This window comes from Engystomops pustulosus, chromosome 10, assembly GCF_040894005.1.
Source record: "Engystomops pustulosus chromosome 10, aEngPut4.maternal, whole genome shotgun sequence".
Lineage (NCBI taxonomy): Eukaryota > Metazoa > Chordata > Amphibia > Anura > Leptodactylidae > Engystomops > Engystomops pustulosus.
The window spans coordinates 24940735-24952373 of NC_092420.1; the positions used below are offsets into that span (position 1 = coordinate 24940735).

Sequence of the window (11639 nt, forward strand, 5' to 3'; positions counted from 1 at the left end):
CCCCCAAGGATTATATGCAGCTGCCTCTTCCCCATGGATTTATTATATGCAGCCCAGATCCCCTCACCACCCATAGATCAATTATATGCAGCCCCCCTCCCTCACATGGATTGTATGTATCCCCCTTACTTCCCTTTATATGCAGGCCCCCTCCCCCCATGGATTTCTGTGTACGGGGCGATACTTTACGGAGCCTGCGCCTGGCACAGGTAGGCTGTTGGGGACGGATATGTGGCCACAAGTTGGCCCTTCCAGCAGCTGTGGGTCCCTGCACTTGCCCGGGTTTGCCAGTTTGTGACGCTGGCCCTGAGGTATATACATTCCAGCTGGAACCAGTCCGGTTCACAGAGGCACTCATCCATGTACCTCCCGGCTTTTTCACACTTCTGCGCATAAGTAATGTGGCAAAGCACTGGCAGGGTAATGAAGTCACTGTCCCACACTACTTCAGTAAACTGTGTGACAGAGCCGGAAGTGTCCGTGTGTATCACTTCCTTCTCTGCCTTGGCTTTCAGCAGTTCCGGAGCACAGCTCCGATACATCTCAAATCTGCACTATGAAACCTGGATGGACCCCCGATATCAATTAATATGCCAACAGCATATTTATGACAGCGGCCCGGACCGCGGCCTCCACTGTTCATTATTCTACCACTTACAGCCTCGGCCCCGTCCTATCCCCTCCAACGGGCCCATTAACTATAACTCCCAAAGTCAAAAATGGCACTTTTTTGCCATTTTGAAAAATATAAAAAAAATTCTATAAAAAGTGATCACACAAATATAGTAGACCTGTCATTTGGGGTGCACCATGAATGCTGTCTAATCTAATCCCACAAGAAAAAGGCGAAAGATTCATTTTTTCACCAATTTCACTGTATTTGAAATTTTTTTCCCACTTCCCAGTACACGGCATAGAATATTAAATACTGCCACTATGAAGTGTAATTTTTGACACAGAAAACAAGCCTTCACACAACTCTTTACATGTAAAAATAAAAAGTTATAGATTTTTGAAGGTGGGGAGTGAAAAATGAAAACGTAAAAATGAAAAAGTGCTCTGGCGTTAAGGGGTTAAGGCAAAGCCCTAAGATCCCAAACTACACATGTAATGTATGGACTAAACACTTCTATAATGTGCGGAGACAAAGATACACAGATTGATGCTATAAACTGACTTCTTTATTAACTACATTATAGGTTTTATATGTAGAGGTTGTTATGAGAAGTCCGAGCAGCAATCCTGTGGCCCTGTAGATGGTGATGATGGGTCTCTGACTCACAAACAATTGTCCTTCAGCAACTCAGGAGAGGAAAAACCCCCAGTGGAGGAAACCTCTAGGGAACCATGGCTGAAGGACTGCCCTTCCCTTGGGCAATGGATGACGATTTGTGAGGACAGAGACCGGGCCCAGAATCTGCTTCTTGAAGTGCGGGTCAAGTGATCCTTATATGGTGGTCATGATGTTATCGATGGTAGAGTCATCACTTCTATCTGAAGACCCCGCTCTGGAATAGTAATCTGCAAAACATAAAAAGATAATGGACTATGATTGAGTGTGGAGCAAGTATATATTTGCAGAATACAATTTACAAAGTATAATGTATGAGATTGACTCTATTCTGTCTTAAGTTGGGAGGTGAGTGATTGGACACAACTCTTCTGGATGGCGCAGTATTACTCTGCTGGGATATGAAGTACACAATTTTATGATGAGCATAAATGACAAACTAACGTATATAATTGAGTATAAGTTGACTCGAATAAAACAGAGGTATACACTTTTACCGCAAAAAACTGTGAAAAAACCTATTGACTCGAGTATAAGCCTATGATGGAAAATGCCACAGCTACTGGTAAATTTCAAAAATAAAAAAAAAGATACCGGTACCAATATAACTACAGACATCAGTAGGATAAGTGTTTATACTTTGGTATATGGAGCTATTTTAGGAGTCATACTTTGCAGGCTGAGATGTTGTTTTCAGTGCTACCATTTTAGGGACTGTATGACCTTTGATCACTTTTTTATTACTAATCAGTGCCAGTACCAACCAAGGAAGGATAGGAAAATGCTTGACTTGCCAAAATATGGCATGGAGTTATAATGGAGACTGCTTCAGTTGGCCTCAGAGGATACACGGAGAGCATGAGGCTGGCACCCAGCAGGTGAGGAGGTTTGGAGGAGGAGGTTTTCTATGGGAGCAGCAGTGGTTAAATTAACTGCTTCTGTATCAATCCATATAATAAATATAAACCCCTTTTCCACTAGTAGATCAACTTTCATAGACTGTCACAGACAGTTATATACTGTGACAGCCTAGGAGAGCTAATCTTGGTCAGGGAACACTGCTGCCATTATTTAGGGGTGCCAGACAGGGGCCTCCGCACCACTGACTGTCACAGTGTGTATATGTGTACACATACAATCGGAGGACCCTGACTTATCACCCATATGAAGGTCCGATATTACACTGACTTGTGTATAAACCAAGTCGGGATTTTTTAGCTCAAAAATTGAGCTGAAAATCTTGGCTTATAAATAAGTATATATGGTAATCTCTGCTATATTGATATATGGACATCATACTTACCTTTTCTGTGATTTTATCCATCACAGACATCATTACACAAGCCTCAGGGCGTTACCGCGCTATTTGCTGGGTGTCCAGTTCACAGCCCATGTGGTTACACTGCAGAGTCCTGGTTCTCTCTTTTGCAGATGGTGTAGCCTTTCCAGGACACTGTCAATGACAATTGCTAAAGAAAAAGAAATCCTTATTATAAGCCCAAGGATTGTACAGAACAATAATAATGTTATTATAGTAAGAGAGGAAATAGTAAGTAAGGTGAGCGTCAACTGACCTGCATAGGCTGAAAGCAGGTAACTAGCTGTATCAGGATGAGGAGCAGCATCAACCATTCTGTGCTGATGGAAATTATTTCAATGATCTGTAGAGAAATCATATTAATAGTAAAAAAAATTGAATATAACAATAACTTTAGAATAAATTTTTACTGCATTCCATTGAGTCCTGTGACTGGCGGCCATGCCACATAGAGATAACTGGTTATGTGATAACATAGACATCATGGCCCCTATGATGATATGATTAAGTTCTAAAGTTAGTGTTCCCATTGCTGTCCCATAGAACTGCTAGAATGTGTCCAATAAAACATATTTCTTAATAATAAGATTTAATCCAGGTGATGTTTATAGAAATGTACAGGACTTACCTTCTCATAGTCTCCGATGCACAGCTTGGTGAAAACTGATACCCGACATCCAATGACTGATGAATTATAATTCAGGAAAGTAACATAAGATAATCATGTGTTTTATAGCATTTACTACATTTTATGAGGGACCTCCTTATTGTGGGCCGCAGGATATATAATAATATACGATATATAACACAAGGCAGCACCGCAGATTTCTTTTCAGTTTGTAAAAAGTTCAACAATGTCGCCTTGTTGTAGCAGCAGGTCACCATCTGACGGCTAACATCATAGAAGTGACCAGAAATAGTTTTCTAACTAAGTCTGATTACAAAGGACGGGCGGATTTCATGTGATTGTATTTAGTATAGAAAGGATACAGGTAATAACACCGATGAAGGCCATTGCGCTGGACACCATTCTTATATGGCAGATGGCTCTGCGGATTCCAGGAACTTCGTAGAGTAGTATGGCCTGCCACAGGTTGTAAACGCAGCCACAAGCAAAGGCGAAGAATGCTCCTACACGATGCGTCACTGGATAAAAATCGGTCTATATAATAAACAGACATGAGTTAGACGAAACTCCACAACTCTATGAGAGCGGTGGAAATAGCCAATACTATATACTCAGGACAATACACTTCCAGCCCACCTGGTACATGGTAGAACATACAGATGTCCTATATACAGATGTCCTATATACAGGTGTCCTATATTCTATACTGGTGTGTCCCAACAATTAATAAACACCACAGGCACCCTTACACTTACAATCTTTAATAACTTACCTCAAACACAGCCAACACAGCGGTGCCAATACAGGATGTTATTCCCATCGCCAGCAGGATCCTCTGTATCATGGGCTGACGAGCTCCAAAGGCCTCGGCATGAAGCAGGATGAAATTATACTGGAGCAACGCCAGAAACAGATCTGAAAAAAGAGCCAATGATCAGAATAAACCATGTAAAAAAACCTAGTGACCGACCCTAAACCAGACAAATGGAACCTTCCATGATGGACCATTCCATTTACCTGCATAGTCTTATCTGGCCCATTATTATCAATAACAATTAAAAACATGTCTAATTCACTTTATTTCTTATTTCTTATTGTTATTACGGACTGGGATAAGAAACGGCATTGTGTGACTGATAATAAGTCTGAGTTCTTTTTGATACTGGTTGCTAAGGATACACTTACTTAGCGACCACAACTTTTTCTATGAGGTCATCAGGAAATGTCACACTAGAAAACTCCTTGCTGCCTTAATACTGAGATGGTAAGTTTTAGGCCAGAATTATCTTATAACCTGTTATCAGCAGCAGTAAACACATATTATCATACATTTCTATAAAATTGACTTACTGGCATTGGACATCCCAAGGAATCCGATTTTAAATGTGATGTTTTCAGGATAATAATTTCCTGTATCGCTGTGAAATGAAAAAAAGAAAGAGGGTCAAATGTAAATTATATGGGGAATGTATCAAATTGTATAATCTGAATTTTCTGTATATTACAATCTATAGGACGGAGGGGTAAATTATTGATATATAAATGTAATAAGTGATATGAGCGTCTTGTGTTTCTCCATCTTACCTGATATACATCAGCAGGGGGGCATGGCCATAGATAACAGTCAGGGTGTAGCTGACCGCAACCCAGGCCGTACACCAAAAGGCAATGAAGAGGGGGACGAACCCCAATCCTCTAAACTCCATAGTATGCAGGAGAGTCACCGATACACAACTAATCGCTCTGTGTCATCCACAGAAATGAAGTCTGGCTGTCTGTCACTGGAATGTTACCTCCTGGCTGTTTATGACATCACAGACAAGTGATGATGTCACAAAGGTTTGCTCAACCAATCAGGATGCTTCTTTTAGATTTCTCAATAACATGTACAAAGTAATTGTGGCAGAGAGAGACATAGTCTCACTGCTCTCAAAGAGGACAAGTATCCATATTTCTGCCTAGAGTTTTGAGACTTTTTGCTTTTTTATGACTTCACTGCGACTTTTGTTGTCGTTTCTCAATTACTACCTTTGTGTGCACCTTGTGCAGTGTCTTATTTATCTTTATTTTCCATACATTTTGTGCGACTTTTCACTTATGTATCACTGTTTTGGCTTACTTTTGTGACTTTTTAGGTGCAAATCTTCACCTGGTCCAGGGAAGGTGCAGAGGTGGGATTTTTTTTTTATGGACTCTGTTTTAACATGTTATTTGAGATTATTTCACCTGCTTTACATGTTTAAAATATTGCACATAAATCTGCTGGGCATTGAAAGTTTGGACTATATTTTTTTAATTTATAAAGTTTTGCATTAACCCCCCGATTTGTGTCGCATAAAAGCAGGTGCGATTGCGACTCAATCCAATTGCGTGCGACACAATCCCCGGCGCGATCCCCGAAAAGTTGGGAAACTCGACAAAAATGCAGCTTAGTAAATAAGCTCCATTGTCACGGTGCTTCCACAACCCTTATCACAGGTTGCGGGCTCACCCATGCCCCGCGCCGGCATCACGTACCCGTCCTTGCTCCAGTCCCGGGCCAGCGCACCAATGATTGGTGCTGGCCGTCCCCTGGAAGTGCATAAAAGCCGGTCTCCCCAGCATTCCCCGCCGGATCTTCGTGCTTATGCCGATGAGAAAGCTTCTGTCCCTGCCTTGCGCTAGTGTTTGGATTTCCCGTTGTGAAGCCGGTTCTGTGTTTGACTATGATCCTGTTCCGCCTGCCATGACCTCCTGCTTTGTTCCTGACATTGATCCTGTGCTGCCTGTCTCAACCTCCTCCCTGTCCCCGACCACAAACCTGCCATCTGTTTCTGTACCCTGTATTGTACCTGCCACCGTGGACAAAGTCGCACCTGTGGAATGATCTGGTGGTACCACGCCGCAGCAAGTCCAACCCGCTTTGCGGCAGGCTCTGGTGATAACCGGGTGCCACTTAGACTCCAGTTCCAGGTGTCGGTTTACGACATTATCTACAGTGGTCCAGTGGGTCCACTACCCCTGGAGCCTGACAAACACCCTCAAATCCAAAATTTACAGTAGTGTCCACACCTGTACACACTGTAACTCCCTCAAGTGGCTTGTGTCCATGTGGATGTGAGACATTTGCAACAAAAAGTCTAAAAAAAAGCCAAAAGTTGTATGTATCTAAACATGTATCATAAAAAAGACATGAACATACATAGGGTTGCAAAAATGACCTTTGTGTATTTCAAAGTGGGAGGAGCTTGGCCCAGGTACATTCATGTACACTGAAATACTTGCAAAACATATACCATGTGTTTAGCATGTAAAAAAGCAAAACACAAATAAGTGTTTGGAGAGAAGTTACACCAGATCTGCTGGATCATACACCACCAAAAATACAGCTATGTGCATGTAGTCTAAGGATTTTGGCAAACATACATGTGCAACGCCCGCGCCAGGCATACGTTCAGCAGGAGAGGTGAAGGGGTGGGCGCTGTTGCTCCATTGTTTTCCCAGTGTGGGGATGCTATGGTGATATGTGTATGCTTACCATACTGTGCCGTACATAATGCACTCACATGGTGGCTATATACTAGCTGCCATCGATAAGGCTAGCATATGGCCGCCATATAGGTTTTATGTGAAAGGGGCCTAAGGTGGGGATGGGACTCATTGTGATAAATGATGAAAGGAAACCCTGCTTCTTTGCAAAATATCAGCACCCAACTGTTATAATTACACTTTAGAACTGCTGTTCTGTGGGGAAACACAGGGATTTCGTGCATTATGTATCACCATGATTCCATCCTCACTGTGGTGAATCCATTAAATCCTAAAATACAAATGTGTATCCACATACCCTGAGAGCCGATACGTGTCACCGAGGTGCCTGGCCTCAGTGAAGTAAGCCTCTAATCTTTGTCAGTAACCTAAGGTTTCTGACCCCTATTTAAAAGTAGTATAGCTGCTTGCTGCTTTTAATGGAGTACTCTGAGAGCTGGTTGGGATGACTACTGCCTTGCATTTATTAGCCTGGAGGTGTAGCAGATCTGAGAGTGTGTGGCTCCAAGCCTGAAGTGTTGGTCTGGTGTCTTTCTCTTGCTGTTGTCTCAGGACTGGGTCAGAGACACTGGAGGACTGTGCTGTAACTTTGCAGACTGTATGGCGAGGATAACCTGTCTTATGGTAAAACCTTTTGCCAGAAGAAAAGTCAACTTTATGTTATGCCTTTATTTTGCACCCTGCTGAAAAAAGCTGTGTATTTTCATTAGTGACTTTGCTTTAACCCCTTATCACCGGCACTAGTTTTCAGCTTAATGACCAGACTTGATTTTTCAAATCTGCCCTGTGTCACGATAATTGGTTATAACTTCGGAACACTTTAACATACCCAGATGATTTTGATAATGTTTTCTCGTGACACATTGTACTTCATGTTAGTTGTAAAATTTAAGTGATAAGTTTTGCGTTTCGGTCTGAAAAAAAAGTGAAAATTTGGCAAAAGTTTGTAAAAATTCTTCATTTTCCAAGTTTGAAATGTTCTGCTTTCCACACAGGAAGTAAAACTACCCAAAAAGCTTGATAATTAACATTTACGGAATGTCTGCTTTATGTTGGGATGATATTTTATGCATCCTCTCATTTTTCTAGGATGTTATGAGGCGCAGAACTTTAGGTGCAATTTTTCTCATTTTCATGAAAATCCCCAAAACTCACATTTTGTGGGACAACTCGGCTTTCAAGTGACTTTGAAAGACCTAAATAATAGTAAAACACCATAAATTACCCCACTATAGAAACTTCACCCCTCAAAGTATGTAAAACAACTTCTATTAACCCTTTAAGTGTTTTTGCCGCTGGGTACTCGATTTACTCTAGGGGAGTCTGTATACTGATAAGGAACACCACTAAATTTGTTTCTCAGGGGAAATGGATCGATAAAGAAGGGAGGTTTGTGCTTCTACATTGTATAATTCAGGAGTTGGAGTGTCTTATTGCATCTATTTATATCCCTCCACCATTTGAATATGGAGTCTGTAAAAGGTTACAAGAGATAGTCCAAGATAACAACTTGTGTGACTTACCCTTTTTATTCATAGGGGATTATAACGGGGTTCTAGACCCCGGGAAGGATCGGTTAAATCCAAACTCGCAAAAGCAGGGAAATGTGGGTGGCTCCAAACTCAATATATGGTGCGAGGAACTGGGGTGGTTGGACCTTTGGAGACTGAAATACCCAGAAAAAATGGTTTTCTCCTGCCACTCCAAATCTTGGGGCAGTTTTTCTAGTATCGATTTGGCACTGGGTAATGAAAGGATGTATCAAAATATACAGGATGTTAACTATGGTGTAAGGGGCTTTTCAGATCATTCCCCGTTGATTGTTAAACTGAAGGTAGCGAGTACAGGGAGTCAGTGCAGATGGAAGATAAACAGCTTTTGGGTGAACAAGGTTGGATTACAGGGAAATATAGAACCAGAACTAATAGAAATCTTTAAAGAATCCCAGGGGGATAGGGGGAAGATGGAGCAATGGGAAAAAATGAAAAAAGCTCTGAAAAAAATATATATAAGAGAAGTATCAGCCTGTAAACTTAAGTTCCGTCAAAAGGAGGAAAGGTTGAAGAAAGAAGTGGAAAAGACCGAAAAGGGATATTTAAACACAACTTCAATAGAGAAAAAGGTACTGTGGGAGAATGCTATTGAGGAGTATGAGAAGCATATCGAACAAAAGGTTTACAGCTCCTCACTTATTTGTAAAAGCATGTGGTATATGGAGGGGGAAAAACCCAGTAAACTTCTTGCAAAATTAGTAAAAGAAAAAGGGGACTCCCAATTGATAACAGCTATTAAAAATAAATGTGGGCTTATGTTAAATAAGGAAGCAGAGATTTTGGATTTCTTTCAGGAATACTTCAGGGACATATATACTTCAGAATGGAAGGAGACAAGGGAGATGCTATATGAATTTTTTGAAGGGGTGGAAGTAGAAGTATTAAGAGAAGATAGCAGGAAACTACTGGATTCTCCTCTGTCAATACAAGAGATTAGGGAAGTCATTAAGGGACTTCCAGGGAATAAAGCTCCTGGCCCAGATGGGCTACCAGGGGAGGTATATCAGAGATATGCAGAGATCCTAGCGGCGGAATTGTTGGAGGTATATGAACAGGCCTTCACTAAGGGAGAGTTACCTTCATCAATGTATGAGGCAGATATCATCTTAATCCCAAAACCAGATAAGGACAGAACCGATCCAGACGCATATAGACCTATCTCACTTTTGAATGTCGATGTAAAAGTCTTAGCACAAATTTTGGCTAAGACACTAATAAAAGTTATAAAGGAGATTGTCTCGGAAGATCAATGTGGCTTTATGGCGGGTAGAACAACTACGGGTAATCTTAGGAGGTTGTTTCTATGCATTAACGATTCGGAAGTGCTGGGGGACGGGGGGGCGATCCTCTCCCTTGATGCAACCAAGGCGTTTGATCGAGTAGAATGGGACTTCTTGTGGGTGGTAATGGAAAAGATGGGATTTGGTAGATCATTTATTAGATGGATACAATTACTATATAAACACCCAGTCGCCGCGGTTTGCATTGGGGGACGGAGGTCGCCTCCCTTTTCCTTAGCCAGAGGGACAAGGCAAGGCTGTCCTTTGTCCCCTTTCATTTTTTCCTTAGTGATAGAGGTAGTGGCAGTCATGATTCGCAAGGAGGGAGAGATTAGAGGAATTAGTTTTGGGGAAAGCGAACTAAAAACGTCCCTATACGCGGACGATATGGTAATTTTTCTTGGTAACCCGTCAGAAGACATAAGTAAGGTGAAGAATATTTTATATAAGTTTGGAAAAATGTCAGGCCTGAGTATAAACTGGGTAAAATCAAAGTTAATGCCCCTCGGGAAAGAAGTAATTGTATCTGACTTGCCAGTGGAAATTATCTCTGGGCAGAAAACTTTTAGATACTTGGGGATAATAATCTCTAAGTCTCTGGATAGGTTCATAGAACTGAACGTCATACCCCTACTTAAAAAATGGAGAGATAAGGTTAAGATATGGGCGAAATTAAAACTATCTTATGCAGCGAGACTTACCCTGATAAAGATGGTATTTTTGCCACAAGCGTTGTATATTTTTAGAAATTCACCAGTAAAAATTCCCTGGAGAATCTTTGACATAATGGACAAAATTTGTGTGAATTTCTTCTGGGCAGGTAGGAAAGCACGAATAGGTAAAAGATACTTGAATTGCCCAAGAGAGAGACTTGCTCTGCCAGATTGGAACCTGTATTTTTTGGCCGCGCAGGCAGCAGCCATTTTGAATGACACTCCAGCTGATCTGACACGGGGGATCACAAGTCAGTTTAACTTCCAAGATCGTGAAATAAAGATAGAAGAGATAATGGAAACATACCCCACATTGGAGATAAAGAGGGTTAAGTTGGTAGCCACTTCATTTGATAACTGGGAAAAGGTTAAAAAAAAAATTATGGGCAATAACGACTGGCTGGAGTATACCCCTATTTGGGATAATTTAATAGTGAAAGGGGAAAAATTAAGGGACTATAAGGGTTGGATTAATAAGGGTATAAGGTATATGGGTCAATTAATAGAGAATGGAATATTAAAAACGTTTGAAGTATTAAAAAAGGAGTTTAAGCTAGAGGATAGTGATATGTTTAGGTACATTAGGTTATGGTGGTATTTTCAAAAATCAAAACACAAGTGCACTATATCGTGTTCAGGGAAATTTATTGAAATGGTGAGGGAAAAAAAACTAGCTTTTATTTATAATTTATTAAGTCAGGGAAACACGCAAAAGATAAAGTTCAAATGTATACAGGGATGGGAGCAGGACCTGGGAACTCATGTAGAGGGAGAAGAGATATGGGAATATATTCTAGGGAATTTTACACAGGTATCCAATAATGGTTCACATAGAATTTCACAATTTTTCATCACAAATAGGTTGCACAGAACCCCAAAATGGTTAAATAAGGTGGGATACAGGCTAGATGATAAATGTTTAAAGTGTGGGAAGGCAGGAGCAGACTGGGTGCATCTCTTTTGGAGATGCCCGAAACTTCACCGATATTGGGTGGGAGTTTTTGCAAAAGTGAGTAGGGTAGTAGGGATAGAGATACAGTTAGATGCTTGGGTAGGAATATTGGGTTATATAAAAAAAATTTAAGATATCAAATAAGGAAAAAAAGTTGTTATCCCAAATGTTATTCCAGGCCAGGAAAACAATTCTTAAGCTATGGATACTGGAAACAGCTCCAACTGTCAATATGTGGGAAAGAGAGGTAAATAGAGTATTAGACATAGAAATGGGATGGGCAAGAGCAAAGGGCCAGTTAGAAAAGCATGAAAATAAATGGGGTAGATGGAAGAAGATGTAGTGGGGGGGGGGGGCGTTGGAGAGAGAGGGTAGA

At 41.1% G+C, this 11639-nt stretch overlaps 1 protein-coding gene across 2 annotated transcripts; it reads right to left on the minus strand.

Annotated features, from left to right (window-relative positions):
- Positions 1 to 1205: 1205 nt before the first annotated feature.
- LOC140104120 (DNA damage-regulated autophagy modulator protein 1-like) lies at positions 1206 to 4979 on the minus strand. 2 transcript variants are annotated; one of them, XR_011850248.1, is made up of 8 exons: positions 4822 to 4979; positions 4588 to 4655; positions 4010 to 4152; positions 3600 to 3771; positions 3238 to 3293; positions 2866 to 2952; positions 2595 to 2760; positions 1206 to 1521 (listed from the first exon to the last, which is right to left on the minus strand). XR_011850248.1 is itself a non-coding variant. In XM_072127494.1 (7 exons), exons 1-7 carry the CDS (start codon positions 4941 to 4943, stop codon positions 1459 to 1461), a joined length of 711 nt encoding a protein of 236 aa, XP_071983595.1. In that variant the 5' UTR covers positions 4944 to 4979; the 3' UTR covers positions 1206 to 1458. The 2 variants fall into 2 exon arrangements, 1 of the variants encoding a protein (XP_071983595.1); XM_072127494.1 differs by lacking the exon at positions 2595 to 2760.
- Between the last annotated feature and the right edge of the window lie 6660 nt (positions 4980 to 11639).

Coding starts and splice junctions, on each gene's coding strand:
- LOC140104120 (XM_072127494.1), bottom strand. CDS start 4,943: ATGGAGTTTAGAGGATTGGGGTTCGTCCCCCTCTTCATTGCCTTTTGG. Junction 4,656..4,821: donor CCCCTGCTGATGTATATCAG/GTAAGATGGAGA, acceptor TTCATTTCACAG/CGATACAGGAAATTATTATC. Junction 4,153..4,587: donor CCTTGGGATGTCCAATGCCA/GTAAGTCAATTT, acceptor CTCTTTTTTCAG/ATCTGTTTCTGGCGTTGCTC.